General features: G+C 41.8%; 1 protein-coding gene across 3 annotated transcripts in view; it reads left to right on the top strand.

The window, feature by feature from the left end:
- The first annotated feature begins 270 nt into the window (after positions 1–270).
- The window catches only part of BMP2K (BMP2 inducible kinase), a 58,186-nt gene continuing 42,743 nt past the window's right edge, over positions 271–15,713 (top strand). For 2 of the 3 annotated variants that reach the window (XM_065633805.1, XM_065633804.1), the window contains exon 1: positions 271–879. In XM_065633805.1, coding sequence (XP_065489877.1) covers positions 726–879 — 154 coding nt within the window. In that variant the 5' untranslated portion in view covers positions 271–725. Of the gene's footprint in view, positions 880–4,221; positions 4,306–15,713 lie in introns of those variants that run through there. The other variant, XM_065633806.1, reaches the window with a different exon arrangement.

The following is a 15,713-nucleotide window of genomic DNA, read 5'->3' as shown; positions in this document are numbered from 1 at the left end:
GCGGGCGCGGGGCGCGCGGCGGCAGCGGCGCCTCACGGGGAGGGCGCAGGGCTGGTAACACCGTTGGGACCCCTAACGGTGGCCACGCGCGCCGGGGCGCGAGGGAGCGGGGCGGGCTGCGCGATGCGCCTCGCTCTCCCCAAGTCCCGCTCCACGTGCTCGCCCGAGGCTGACAATCTCACTTCCGGCCAGGCGGCGGGGGGTGGAGCACACGGACGCGTGAGCGACTGTGAGGGCGCAGGGGTTGCGCATGCGTTGTCGTGCCGCAGACGGGAGAGGCGGCTGCTCCCGGCTGTTCCCCTCCGCCCGCCTCCTTACGGCGAGCGGCGGCCCTCGCGGCTGCGTGAGGGAGTGAAGTGCGCGTAGCGTCCCGGCGGCAGCGGGGCTGTGGCTGGGCTGTGCCCGCCTTCTTCCTCGTTCTCTCCCCCCTCCTTCCCTTCCTGGAGCGGGCGTCGCTGCGGGCGCAGGGAGCCGGCGGTGGCGGGCGAGCGGGTGAGGAGAAGCGGGGCGGGGGCCGCGGCCGGCTCGTGAACCGGGGCAGCCCCCCCCCCGCCCCCCGCTTCTCCGGCAGCCGTTGGGCAGCGGCCGTCTGCGGGTAACGGCCGCCCTCGCCTCACGCTCGTCCCGACCGGCGGCTTCTTCCTCGGCCGCCTTGTGCCGCGCGGGGCCGGGGAGCCGCCTGTGCCTGGTGCCCGTCCCGCGGGCCCAGCGGGGCTCCGCTCGCCATGAAGAAGTTTTCTCGGATGCCCAAGTCCGAGGGCAGCGGCGGCGGAGGGTCGGCGTGTGTCGGCTCCGGCGGTGGGGGGAGCGGCGTCGTCTTGGGCAAGGTGTTCGCCGTCGGACGCTACCAGGTCACCCCCGAGGAGCTGCTGGCGGAAGGTAACTCGGGGACATGGGCCCTGCCGTGCGGGGTGCCCGTGGAACAGGGAGAGAGCGGCAGAACGGGAGCGGCGGAGGCCGAGCGCGGCCATGGGGAGAGGCGGGGGGCGCTGCCCCGCTCTGTGCCGCTGCCCCGCTCCGTGCCGCCCTCACGGGGGCAGCGGGACAAGCAGCCGCCGCCCCTGCCAGCCGCTCGGTCGCTCTTCCCGTCCCTGAATAAGCCCCTATAATCCGGTTAAGGGGGATATTTTGAAGTTCTTTTTTTTGTTGTTATTTTTTTGTTTCGGCTGATGGCCGGTGCCAGAGGCTCGTTAAGTGGATTAAGAGTTTCCTAGCATACTGACGCGAGTAGGGTGGTGTTAGATGCCTTAGATAACAGCACGACTTGGTGGGGTTGATGTTTCCTTCGGCCAGATCACTTGAGGTTGGAGACGGTGTGGCCGGTAAGCGATGCCTCAGAACAGGGTGCTTTAATCTTGTAGTAGGCTTTAGCCTACTACTGATACACAACAAATAAACCCCGTGATCTTTATTGCTGGGATGCAGTAGATTTCTGGCTGGGTCACGAGTGAACTTGCAGTGCTAGCAATTTCTGCTGCAGCTAATCCTCGTTCTCCCCTTCTTGCAGGGTGCTTGACTTGTAACTCTTGTCAGAAACTTGCACTTCATGTTTTTAGGCCTCCACTGGGTCTTTAAAAAGTTGTTTGAATTCGGATAGTCACAGAGTTGGCTAGACTTCGTCAGTTCTACAACTTTAATAGACGCTAGCATGGGGCATCTTGACAACAGCCATCTTTGAGTTGCACTCTGTGTGTGTGTGGGGGAAACAGTGCAGTGCTGATATCTTATAGTTCGTGGCAGATGATGTTGTAAAGTAGAAAGCGTAATTTTCTTCCTAGGTTACTGAGCACAGGGCTAGTCCCATGTACTTGGTAGGTGCTGAATTTTGCAGCACTAGAACGTGCTACTTTGGATGTTGTGAGTAAAATAATTTACCTTTGTCAGTTTTGTTTGTGCATTGCTTGGACTAGTTTATGTATAAATGTACTGGTAAACTTATTGCTTAAGTGTGTTTCTTGATGAAGATTTAAGATGCAGTTTGAACACGGACATGCAGGTAGAAAATGGAGCCATATAGGGAGTACTTACATTTTCATTACTCTCTTGAAAAAGTTTTAGTAGTGTAGTGGAATTGGTACTTTTTGGACCACAATCTTTTGTCATTGGCTTATGAAAATGAGGTCAGGGCTTAGTAAACTGCATACTTGGTTGCCTGAAATATAAGTGGTTCTTGCTGAGAACTCCTTCACGGTCCCTGTAGTCAGACAGAAGGTCTTTTCTCTGCAGGGCTGCTTATAGGATAGAGAATTCTCAAAAAAAAAAACCAAAAACAAAAAACAACCAACCAAATGTGGAAATAGATTCCTGAACAAATTGAGGATGTAACAGAAAACCCGTATGTAGGGGAAAGCAGCAAAACTGCATGGTGCTTGGTTCAGTTTAGCATATTATTCGAAGTTTTCTCATAATGTGCATCTTGAAGACTCACTATAGATCACTATTTTTTCTTCTTCTTTATGTAGCACACAGACACAAACTCATAGCCCGTAGGGTCTTGGGGGCAGGGAGCATAATAATTTTAACAGTGGAGTGTTGTACAAATTGGCTTCCTTACTTTTGAGACAGAAATAGAAAGTTTTCCATAGCATTCATGTGTTCTCTTAAATACAGGTGACTAGGACTGGAACTGATAAGAGTCAGAGCAGTGAAAATCTGCTGTGTCTTGGGCAAAGTCTTGACAGTCAACACTAGAGCTATTCAGTAGGATGGACCCTAAAAAGCTTAGAGAAGAAAATAACAGTTGGCATAACTTTGTGGTTGAGGTAGTAGGGCAGAAGTGAGGGAGCCAGGGGAATGATGCTCTCCCGACTCTTGTGACTGGGCTAAAAGTATGCGTGTTGGGAGCCCATGTGTGCCCAGTGGTGGCTGATGAGAAGGTCACTATGAGCAAGTTTTCAAGTGGGACTCTGTTATTCCTAATTGAGCACAAGAGTTTATGAGTGAAAAAGTTGCTTTTTTGTCTAGGAATTACTTCTTGACAGTCAGGTTTTCCCTGGACTTAATAGTAACGATTAAGAGTGAGTAATTGTATGCTATTGATGTTATATGAGTCATATTACAATCTATGTTTAAAACTTAATAAGTCCTGTGCTTAAGAATCCGCCTTCTTTGTGGAGGTAGGTGGAAACAAACTCTCTTCTCCCTCAAGTTCCTTTGCATAAGGCATTTTTTTCTTCTTTCATTTTCAGAAACCCAGTTTTACTGAGGGTCTTAAGTTGGTCAGATAGTTTCTGTTATTAAGTGCTGATGTAAAACCATTGACAAGTTACTTTAAGAGGCTCTTATCAGAGTTTTGGATTGTGTAACACAAAGCATTCTTAATAAATTAATGATTGTAGTGAACTTAACAAGCTTGTTTTGGAATGGATATACAATGTTCTGCTAGCAGTGATATGGATAGGCTTTTTTGCTAGCTATTAGGATCAATACCATTCTGTGTCGGCCAGATTTGAACTATTTAGACCCCCTACCCCCGCATAGACTCCTTCCAGATTTTGCATCTGAATTGTCCTGGGAAGGTTCTCTCTAACTAGAGCTAATGGTGGTAGTGATGCCAAAAGGCTCAAGGAGTAATGATGTCTTTAGGATGCAAGAATGAATCTTTGGTAGATTCTCCATGTTGATACAGATGTTGCCCACAAAACACTTTTTGTCATCTTTGATATTGTTTTATTGCAGTGTTGTGAAGGCAAAAATATGTAGCTATATAATCTAGCTCTTTTGCTAGAAAACGTATACTACTATCTAGAGGAAGTGCACCCTTCTGTAGCAAAGTAGGTATAAAGGTTCATAGTGCCATGCTTAGTAGGCTATTAGATTGTTTCTTTTTTTTTAAACACATGTCCCTTCTGGTGACTTCTTAGCCTTAATTACCCGAGAGTCAGCGTGTTGTTGGATGGAGGTGTTTGTTGTTAAGGTTTATTACCCAGACATGGGCAAAACCAAATCAGTTTGGGTTAAGTTTTGATGTAGACAATGAGTTCCTATCCATTTCAAGGGTCTGTAAAATAATGACTGATCAAGGCAGAGCAGAGGCCTTTTCTTTGTATTTTTTTGTTGAACAAGAATATATGCGATGCAGCTGAAGTTTGAAAAATTAAATCTGAAAAATACATGGAGAATTCTTTCTTTTTGAAGTTACAGATGGTGCACAGGGACTCTAAAGTTAGTTATGATGACTCCAATACTGAAAAAGACTTGTGGTTCAGAAATTGCCATGAACTGGATGTGACAAATTATGAAACATCCTTTTAAATCGATCTCAAATGTCACTGCAAAACAGTTAATGTTGTCAAGAGTGAAGAGGTAAGTAAAAATATGCAACTTCCTAAGCTGTTTTTGGTTTCTGTAAGAAGGAGGTAGAAAGTTGTGGCTTGATACGGAGGTAATACGATTTCATTTTTTGCATTGACTTAAACAGAAAGGAGATATTGAAGTGTAAGAACTGCAGTGTAACTAGTTTTTCTGGATACTGTAAGGGTAGGCATTGGAAGATATTAAATGGTTTTCTCGTCTTGATGGCTTGGAAGGTCTTCGGGGTGTTTAAACTAAGTAAATGAAGTCTTTTCCAGGTTTGAAGTTGTCTTTGTACTAGTAGCAGATGGAAGTGGGCATGCTGAGCATTGTGTTGAAACTTAGTATGTGGGTATGTTTTAATGAGTGCAGATAAAGCAAGCAGGGACAGTTACAGCGGTTTAAAAACAACAAAAGGGAAAAACAAACAACAGAACAAAACAAACCCCACCAAAACAAAAAAAGGAGACTGTACATGAAATATGCAGTAGACTGTCAAGCTTCACTCCTGACCATGACTGGCTTGGTTTGGAAGCTACTTTGTGGGCATAGAAAGATGCTCATCTTATTGCTTTCATTCTTTACTATTTAGAATTAATTCATGGAATCATGGAGCATATGCAGTTGCATTTTATATTAACAAACCCCAAAACAACAAAAACAAAACAACAACAACAAAACAAGTACTGCGTAGTGGTTTTTATCTCCTGTGGTACAGGTAATAAACTGTCATGTAGTGTCTTGAGTGTCTTGGTTTGGTATTTCAAGTACCACAGTTACAAGGCATTCTTCAGACTTGTTGTTCTGCTGCTGTCCAGGACAATTGTTACCATATCTGTGTGCTTCCCAGATATGTTTTTAGTACAACAGAGAAATGTGGTAACTCCCTGTCAGGCAGTAGTCCTGTGTCCATCCTCCTATCTGTCCTACTGTGCTGTGAATATAGCAAAAGAGGTGATGGTCTTGCCTTTGAAAACCTTATTTTTTGGGAAGGACTAGGTTGGGCTCACTCTATTTGGAGGAAGCAAAAGTCTCTTTCCATTAATTCGGTACAGTTCTTTCCATTCTCACCCTCCCACCTGTAGGTCCATTGCTGATGAAAGTAGAGGTAAAATGCTAGACACTTACACAGAATAGACTGGGTAACACCCTGTGCAGCTTGCTCCAAGAAGTATCCAAACTGGATGTAAAGTAGTGGTAGGTAGTGTCACTGTGTTTAGAAAAGGCAATAGGCTGTTCTTCAGCTTTTCTGTGTCTTGAAACTTTGGAAAGGAGGGATTGAACAGGACGCATTACTGCTCTTGCGCTGTCACTTTCTCTATTTCCTTTGCCCTAGTGTATGTGGAAATAAGTCATATGATAGTGGTTATACTGTGTGGTTTACTTTGTTTTTTAAAATTGTTCTAGCTGATAAAATAGTGAGTTTGGAGCTGTGTGGTGTTGAGTCTTCTGGTGATTTATCTTAGGAAGCTGTTATTTTTCTAAGTGACCTGCTATGTAGGACTGGAGAGGTAGGGGAAAAGCCACTCAAGTGATGATTGCTTTTCAGTTAGTGAGTTAATGTTAGTATGACACAGGAAGTTTGCTTCATGTATTTAACATGCTGGTTAAGGCATAGTTTTCTGTGAAGAGGGAGCTCTCAATACAGAAGACAAGTGAAAACTTTCAGTCTTCCATTTATAAGGCTGGAAGTTCATTCTCCTTTCTTTTATAATCCAACTTGCACTGCAACCTCTTAGAGTCATTACTGGCAAACTAGTGAAGGAATGAGCTTCTTGCAAGGTCTACCATCCTACTTAAATGGAGCGTGCAGTCTCTGCAAGTACTTGATGACACTGATTATTCATTTGGTATCTTATTTTCATAGTGTTCCAGTTGAGGCCTAAGAAAACTAGCACCTCAATGCAGAGGAATCCAAGTTCTGTTTTGTGAGATCTTGTGCTGTGTGTTTGTAGATCATCATGCTGTCTAATTTTTAGTCCTTTACTGGAGGTTTTTCTTCAATGAACCATCTAAGGGAAGAAGGGGAATCTTTATATGTGATCAGTGTCACAGCTGTGGTAAAGGTCGAATTGCCTATTTTCCAGAAGGGAGGTGTAGTTCTTCAACATCAGTCCTAAAATTAGGATAGTCTAGAAAGTTTTGTTGTGTGTTGGGTTTTTTTTAAACTTCATATGTCTTAGCAATAGCAGTTGAATTTGTAGTCTAAGTAGATGAAGTTTCTGATGTGTAAGGTGGTTCTTGTCCTTCTAGAATGACTTGTTAAGACCCATTTTGATAAACCATTCGTGCCCTGATTTTTAAGTCTTTTGTGCTGTAAATTCTTAAGCATGCTGCTATACAGCATATACTGCTTGCTTTCTTGTGGAGACATGGCTTGTTGGTCATGCTTTGTGCTGAAGAGGCAAACAGGGAGAAGTGCCATTGTATCAATCTGTTAACTTTAGTACTTCAAAGCCTTTAAATGTGGCTGTGAGATTCTGACTGTACAGTGGGAAGATTATTTTTGTGTCCGGTGTTATGAATATAGGTGGTGCAGAGTCACTTTTTCTGTCATGACTATGTGGCATGGCGATCTTATGACACATTCATGATTGGTTTTCTTCATTACTTTATTGGTTGTGGAGCATGTTACTGGCCACTCTTTGCAGTAACTGCAGTTTTATTTTCAGTTGGAATCTAGTTCAGTTGTTCCAATGGATTATGAGCTGGAAGGTTGTCTTGAAAGATAACTTGTGGAATTTGAGTTGGGATTGGTCATGGTTTTTTGTTGGTGGTGATGGGTTTTTTTGGTTTTGTGTTTGTGGGGTTTTGTTTGTTTGGGTTTTTTTGTTTTGTTTTGCTTAGTGTTTTTTTTTTCCCCCCAGTGTGTAACATCACTGAATCTATATTCCCCCGTAACTGTAAAGGTCACACCTGTTATTCTGTCTCCAGCAGTTTTGCTTTGCTAATATTTGGGTAGCAGAAATGGTTTGTTCAAGTTAAAAAGATGAATGGAGAAAAAAGCAGCACAAATACTCGAAACGTTCTGATTTTCCTTTTGGTGAAGAATATAGTGTAATAGACTTAAAGCTCTTAGCAGTCCCAATAATACGTGTGGCTGCCTTAGTTCAAGTGTAGCTTCAGAATGGCAGGCAGTGAGATGCTGAACCAAGTCTTGATCTCTGGATGATGAAAGATAGGTAGCCTATGCTGTAGTACTTGGGATTGATCTTTGGGCTTTTGAAGCCTAAGGCAGGCAGCTAACAGCTTGAAACAAGAGGTTTGTTTTGCCTGTTACAGTATGTGGCTGTATTCTGTGTAATGAACAGGAAAACAGAGCAGGAAGTAGTTTGGGTATGTATGTGGGATCCTTGTCTTACATCAAGATGCAGTTTAAAATGTTTTTTCATGTAACACAGCACACCAACTAAAAGCTTGCGGTTTTGTTAGTGGGATAGCTAGTGTACTGCCTGAACTTTGATGGTTCTTCAGTAAACAGTTATTCTCACCCTACTCTCCAGAGCTGTCGTGTGCCTCTTCTACATAGATGAAGAAATGAACACGTTAGGAAACCTCTGTAGGCTGACAAAGGTCTCTGTTGTACAGCTAAGACCAAGCTCAGCTCTTACACACACATGGTCTAATGCTCTTGGGTTGTCGAGTTATTTGTCTTTGCATCCCCTAAGGACACTCATTTCTGCACTGCAATGTCCATGAACATGTACTATTACACCTCTGTTAAATGCACATAATTGTTCTGTTCTTTTTCAAGAAGATCATCAATCTAACTTTTGCATGCCCAGAAGTAGTTAAATACTGAGCAAGTACTTTGGAATCTGGTAGTTTGGAGGCAAGTTTTTGGGATAGCGGCCAAGAGTCAGATGGTGCTATTACAAGCAGCAGCTTGATCTGTAGCAGTGTCATGTTAATGTGATGCACAAACTCAAACCATTTTTCCTTTGCCAAATTTTGACAAAAGACAGATGTAGCAAATGTATGTGCCATCTACTTGCTTTTTTTTCTTGTGGATGTGTTCTGATAAAGTATGCTACTGTTACAGTAGTCATAAAAGGGTGTATGCGTGCAGGTGTTTTTACTGTGAAACTCCTGGACACCCTCGAAGCATAAGGCAGCATGTAATAACAGAGGACAGATTAGCTTTGTATGGGAAGGACTTGGCCTGCCTTTCAAAGAAGCTGCACAGGTTCTTATTTTGGATGTGTGGGTTTTGTTGGTTCGACTTTTTCAGGTTTTTTTTATTAGGTGTTAGTATTTTGGATGTCAGCATAGAAAACAAAATCTTTATTAGCTAATAAAAGTAGAATTCATTTTCAGGCGGATGTTAATTAGAAACCAGTGATGGCTGGGAAGTGTGTGTTTATTTCTTTGGACTTCTGTTATTGCAATATCAGAGCTGTCAGTCATAAACTAGTATGTTACCCATATGGAAGTATTTGCACAGTTCTGTGCATAGAGAACTGAAGTTAATAGCAGAGAGGGAACTCTGTCTCTACGGACCAGCTTAATTACAGGCTTACTTTCCTTTCGTATCTGGGAAGATTGAGCATGCTTTAATGTTAAGTGTGCAAACTTTGACATTTTTCTTGCTGTAGATGTTTGTTTTAGCTGTAAATGTGTGCACACATGCTGATGACTGCCTTGATTCTTGCTAAATGGATTTCACCTCAAACTCAGAGGAAAAAAGCTTGAGGTAATCAATTAGGTTGTGCTTCTTGGCTCTTGCATTGTTTTGGTTTACAGCATTCTTTTTAAGTCTTCCTTCTTGAAAATATTTACTTGCTTAACCTTGGATCGTATCTTATTTGTTGTGGCTATTTTTTGCCTCCATAATAGTCTAGATAAGTAGGTTACTGTAGTTGATTGAGTTGCTGTGTGTAAGCAGAGCTGTGTTAACTGACACTATGAATGCTCCAGGCCTGCTAAAATGCAGAATGTAAGGGTGTCAGATAACAGATGGTTCCAGCAAGCAAATTTTATTCTGCTTTTGGGACTAACTGGGAGCACAGATGTGGTCAGTCTCCTAAATGTAAGTTGGTTGCTTGAGACGCTGTCTGTTTCCTAAGGAATTGCTAGGTTTGCAGCCATCTGTTTTCTAAGGGAAGTTTTTCCTCCTGTGTTTCTATAGGTTTAGCATAAGAGCTGTTAATATACTGGATGAACAGCTGCTTCCTGAAGTGCTTGGAGTATTTGCCTGTTTCTAATACCTTAAGCTGAAAGCCTGAGGCTAGTTTTCAGATGCCAAGGATGCTAAGCAGCAGGGCTCTGACATAGGTGATGTGATCTCTAGTCTGAGGTGGCTTGTCCTGTATTTTCCTCTCTAGCTTAAGAAGATAGGCTGTGAACATGAAACCCTTGTTCTCCTGAAGGGCTAGGTTCTGTTATTTCTCTTCATGATGTCTACCTGCTGACAAGGAAGGCAAGTGAATTCCTCTTCTCCTGCTTTCCTGGTTGTCTTGCGAATGGATGTCAGTCTCCTGAGTGTTTGTCTGACAGTTAAGAAGGTAGGAACCTTTCCCTTCCTCTCCTCTGATTCATGCATGTCTTGGTTAGTCTTGCTTGTCTAGGTTAGTTACTTTATACTAGTAGCAGTGGGATGTCTTGGATATGGATGAGGTCACTTGTGAAACTGGATCTCTCAACAGAAGCAGTGTGGAGGAGAATGCACTGAAATTTACAGGTTAATGACTGGAAATAAAAAGCCAACTTGATCCTAGGGGTCTGTTTTAATTAAGTGAGGAATATTTATTTTGGTTTGAGTAGAAGACGTTTTACTTTTACTGCTGCTTTGTTCTTGAGCAGTATCAACATAGATGTTATAAAACATTGTCTGTGTTGTGGAACTGAAAACTAGTTAATTTGCAGTGCTTTCCCTGTAAAAATATGATGGTCTTTTCTTAGTCTTGATTCTCATCCTTTTTGCCTTGCTGCTTCCGATTCGAATGGTAAAAATATTGAAGAAATGATGATGTAGACTCATGTGAGAGTGCACACCTCTTAGAGTTTTTTGTCTTGCTCTTTGAGAGGTGTCCAAGCTGGTATTGATCTCTAGAATGTGGCATCCCCTTAGGGAGTGTCCTTATCCTGCAGATGAAGAAAAAAAGGAAGATGAGGGATTTGCCCCAGGTCATCCAACAAGTCCCTACAAGAGATATGGGTAGAGTTTGGAATGTCCTGGCTCTGGGATGCTTTATTTCTCATTGCTTCTGTAAACGCTGTGCATTGATTGCCATATACAAAACTATGAAAGGAATTCTGACGTTCCAGGACTTGAGGAGATTTTGTTCCACATAATGTGTATGTTTGGCTTCCTTCCAAACTTGCCCATTATTTTAATGGATGACTTTGTTCCTGTAGCGCCTTGAAACTTTAATGCACAAGTCACTAATATACTAAGATGTCCTTAGATACAGAAATGGTTCAGTTCTTGGTTTAATTCTTGTTCTGTTGTTTGGACTGCGATTTCTGTCTCAGCATCTTGTCTTTCAGCAGCAGTTCTAAAGAGTTATTCTTGCACTGTTTTGCTACTTTTTCTCATAGTTTTAAGAGTCAGTGGTCAGTATGACATGTTCTTATGTTCTTTTGCCGTTCCTGTAGGTTGAAAAACTGCATATGCTTTTGTTTGGAAAAATGGTTGCTAAACAATTTTTGTTGTTGTTGTTACTTTAGGTTTTTGATAATTACTAGATGACATGCCTGAAACTGTATAAAAGCAGTGTTTCTTTGGAGAGACAAGCTGTGGAGGAACAAAACTTTGAGCTAATCATGTAACTGCTAAATGTGCATGGGCTTAGTCTGTGCTATTTAAGAACGCTGAGCCAGGTGCCCTTCTGGATTGCAGTTGTGTAACCACAGGAGGTGATTCCTCTTTGTGCTTTGGTTTTGAACTCAATGACCCGGATATAAACCAAATAGATAATTTAAGAATGCAAGGCACTTAATTACTGACACAAATGTAGAAGGACTTGACTTGAATATAGCATGCGTTCCAACAGGCAAAAATAGGAAACATTAATGAAATTTGTCATGACATGGGATCAGTTCTGTTTTGTGCATGATGTGCAGGAAAACACAGTTTTGGGGAAGAACAAAAACAAAATGAAGCAAACAAACAAACAAAATGAAGTTACTGTATCCTTTGGAGCCTGCTGTCTCTCCATAGAGCTCAGTAGCATGGTCTCTCTGTAGAGTAGACACCTTCACCTTGAGTTCAGTTTAGATATCACTTGTGTATTATCACTTGGCTTTTACTTAATAAGAACTTATGAAAGCAGGAGGGGGATTGTTTGTTCTCAGAATGAGCTATCCAGAGATCGCTTAGGTGCTCTGAAGATAGAAAAGAAGGTTTATATTGTTATGGTAGTTCTAAAAGCAGTGTAACCATGTAGGAACTTATCGAAAGAAAACACTGTGCTCTGCCTCTAATTTGTTTTAGTCTTGTAGACTTCTTGACATTTTTCCAATCTTGGTTTAATTTACAGCATTTTTAGCAAATTGATCCTGAGCATAATCTTCACAATCAATTAGCTGAACAATAATATTATGAAAGTAGTATGAAAGTAGTACAGTGGTTGTGGCTAATTCTCAGGTAGCTTAATTCAAAACTGAAATGTAGAGAGGTTTGTCATATTTCTTCTAACAGGAGTATGGAGTAGAGAAGGGATCAGTTTTACTTTGAGAATTACAACGATTTGTCTTGGGTGCATAAGATGTATTACTTACAGGGCATATCAGATGCTCGTTTTTTTTAGAGCATGCATCAAATGAGATAATCAGACAATGTAGTTTCATTTTCCTTGACAGAATTTTACAGGAATTGCAAGGCAAACAGAAGATGGCACAGAAACAGTTCTGTCATTCTAGTAGTCAACTATGGATAGCAAGTTACCAGGATACTCTGAAAAGCGTGTAGGGTGAGTGATGTGATTGTCTTTAATGCAGGACACTGAGTGTTGTTCCTTTTGCTGTTGCCTGGATCAAAGCTTGAGTATCTTGATCAGCCACCTGTCAGACAAAATGTGCTTAAACGACAGTGTTAGTGCTTCAGTTTGTAAGTAGTAGATTTAGTTTACAATGCAGCATGGTGCTGTAGGATGCTAGCTGACTAGAACAGCTATGCTGTGTATAGAAAAAGAATGTTCTGAAGGCTGTATCATCCAATGAAACTGTAGTTTTTAAAGTGCCCTTAATAGTGACTTGACAGAATAGAGGTCTGTAGAAATACTTCTTGTGCGTAGGAGGACTTGATCCAAGCTTCTTTCTGCAACATTCTCAGAAAGGAGTCAAACTGCAGCAAGAAAAATGACATCTTCTGGACTCTGTGGAGACTAACTTATTAAAAGGCCAGTTAATAGTATCTTAGTTTCTTGTTCTACAGAAACATACATGTACTTGCCATGAACTTAGAAAGTACATTTGACATGTTGGAGTCTCTAAATATGTAAACTTTGGGGATAAAGCTTTACTGCTGCTTCATGGTAAAAATACTAGCATCTGTTTGCATCCCTGGCATCTATGGGTTTTGGATAAGCCTGCACATGGTATCAGTTGATTTAATTATTTTTAAATGGCTAAGAAATAAAGTCATTTGTGCGTTTGGATGCTCAGCTTTGCATTGTAACTGCTTGCTTCTTCCCAGTAAGAACATCAGGTTATTTTTTTTTCCCCAGTGTGGCACCTGGGCATATCTGTTGCACAGATGTTACTAAATAAGACAACTTTTCATGAAAATCGGTAGCAGACCTTATTTCATCTTTCCCAGAGCACCTTAGTAACTTGAAGTGTCTTGGATGCTGCAAGTACTCTCAGGTGCTTTTGTCAAAGCTTTTTGCCAAGCTGGACAGCAGTTGGGGCTAGGAGAACTAAAATGGGAGAGTACCTGCTCATAGGCAGGGCTAACAGTCCATTACTGGGCAGAGGTATGCAGAGCAGACCTGCCTTTAATGGACTTTACTGTTTTGTGCTCTGGAGTTGTCCCATGGAGCTTGGTATGCGATTCACAGCTGCTGATTTCACAGTGCTGCCTTAAGAGCAGAGGCTGATTTGAAGAAAGTGGTGCTCCTTGTCTAAACTAGCCAGGATATTTGGATTGTTACACCGTGGGAATTTGTGTGGGAAGTAGGAAAAAGAACAGTGGTGTGTCCCTTGGAATGCATTGTCTGCACACTTAAAACAAAGTGGAGAAATATTGAACTCTAAAATACGTGTGTGTAGAAGAAATGCATTCTTTTAAAGGTAGGGAGCTGTTTTTGCTCTTGGCTTTGGGAATGCTTAGCTCTTGAGCTTGCAGGCAACATCTGTCAACTGCTCTTCTGGATGGAGCTGTGTCTCAGAGCCCTGCATTCATGACTGAGACATGTAGAATATGCTTTACTGAAAAATACACGTGTGTACATACATGAGGGCATATGTATAAGTATATTAAGAATTTAAATGTTTCTACATATGATTAGCATCATATACGCTGGAACAGGCTTCCTGGAGAGGTGGTTGATGCCCCAAGCCTGTCAGTGTTTGCTTTTTGATAGAAAGGCATCAAAGTCAGCAAAGCTGTTGCTGGTTGTACAGCTGATGAGGGACATGTGCTAGTCAGATCTGCATACCTGTTATGGGACCATTTGCAGCATGTTGTGATGTTTCTTGTCTGTGGGAAGATGGGAAGATACTTGTAGGATGCTGCTGGGGGGTTGTGACTTGACTATATTGGGAATTTAAGGCAACCAGAATTGTCTCAATGGGTGGGAAGGAATGGAAGTGTGCAGAGAAAGATGGTGACTTAACATCTGGAACTTCCTTGTCATCTTTTTATGTGCCATGGCATATGACAGTTTTATTTTAAGCTTTTTTGGATGCATTATGTTATGGAGAACTGAGTGCTTTTTCTGTCTTCACTGGTATGAGGTAATAGAACATTTTTATCAGCTTCTGAAAATGCTGGTGAAATGCCAGCTCCTATGCTGACCAACATGTGGGAGTGTAATTCTGTTAAATCTGCAAATATCGAGTCTCTGGGCAAAGCAACTAGTCATTATTTCTTGTTGGTTTTCCATATAGGACAAGGCAATGTACGTACCTCCTCTTCGCGTCGCCACATCCCTCTCCCTTGTCCCCGCCAACATTTCCAGCACTGCTTGCTTGCTTTGGTACTTTCAGTGTGAAACTGAACATCAGAAATGACTGGAAAGATTCAAAGTTTAATGGTGCAGGATTTTGCTGGATCAGGGTTCCCTGAACATTGACTACTATTAATTTTCTTGTAAATAGTAATATACTTGCTCAGGTTTTGTTCAGAGTTATGCCACTTGGCTCTTTGATGAAAGGACTTTTATGGCAGTTGTATTTCCGAATGGAAAACCATTCAGGGTTACACGTACTTGGCAAAATGGGCACTAGGTCTGCTTTTATGGCCCTTTCAGTGTTCAAGTATTCCTCAATCTTGCCAGCTAATGGCAAGAAGAACAGTTTTCTGGGTATTGAGCTTATTTCAGTACTTTATGCTGATAGTTTTTACCCAGTCATGTTTGCTCTGGCTACATCAAAGCAATTGCTGGGCAAGCTTGAAATCCAGCATTTTGTTCTTGACCTCCTGCTAGTCCAAGAATTTTAAGACTGTAAAACTGGTTAAAAAGACAAGTAGTGATTTTTGTCTTGTCATCATGAGACTCTTGTGCTTTAGCCACATATTGCTTTCTTCTTTTGGTCAAGTATTGGTGCTTAAAAAAGAAGTCTTTTTTATTGAGAGAATAGTGCAGAAATCTTACACTAATGTAGGTCTGTACATCACTCCTAAAGCAATTCCTTAGGCTAGTATTAGAGGAGCCCTATATGATCATTCCAGCCCCAACTAGAATTTAGCAGAACTTGAGTATCTTAAGAGCAGATGTCTTGTCAGTGTTTTGGGAACAGCCCTTTGTAAACTAGGTTAAGTATAATAACTTTGCAGAATTTAGGCTTTTGTGTTAAAATTGGCAGTAATTCTGTTTTGACAGCATAGCATCTCATTAAGCTAAATAAGCAATTAAGTTAAAAAATAATTGATATTTAAAATTAAAGAGAATTTCTGAATACAACTTAGCTTCTTCAGTTGTAAATTGGTTCAAGCACATGAGACTTGTGTCAGATGAGGTGCATTATACTTCATAAATGTGGAATGCAGATTCTATCGGGAAACATAAAATGCGTGTGTTTCAGTTGGCTGCCTAATTATCAGTGGTTAATCATAGTAATTTACATCTTTCTGTCCTGATTATATAGCTTAGTTTTTGCACAAGTTGAAAGCTCCCATGGTAATAATAGTTGGCTTACCATCAGACAGTAGTCAATTAAGGAAAGTACGGATTGACGTGAGCTCTTCTATGAAGCAGATCTCTAAAAACTGTGGGAAAGCTGTGCATCTGACCCTTGAGGTGATGCTAATGTAG

The sequence above is a fragment of the Caloenas nicobarica genome, chromosome 4 (genome assembly GCF_036013445.1).
Source record: "Caloenas nicobarica isolate bCalNic1 chromosome 4, bCalNic1.hap1, whole genome shotgun sequence".
Classification (NCBI taxonomy): domain Eukaryota; kingdom Metazoa; phylum Chordata; class Aves; order Columbiformes; family Columbidae; genus Caloenas; species Caloenas nicobarica.
The sequence above is the reverse complement of the archived record's forward strand: the minus strand, read 5'-3'. Positions and strand labels throughout refer to the sequence as shown.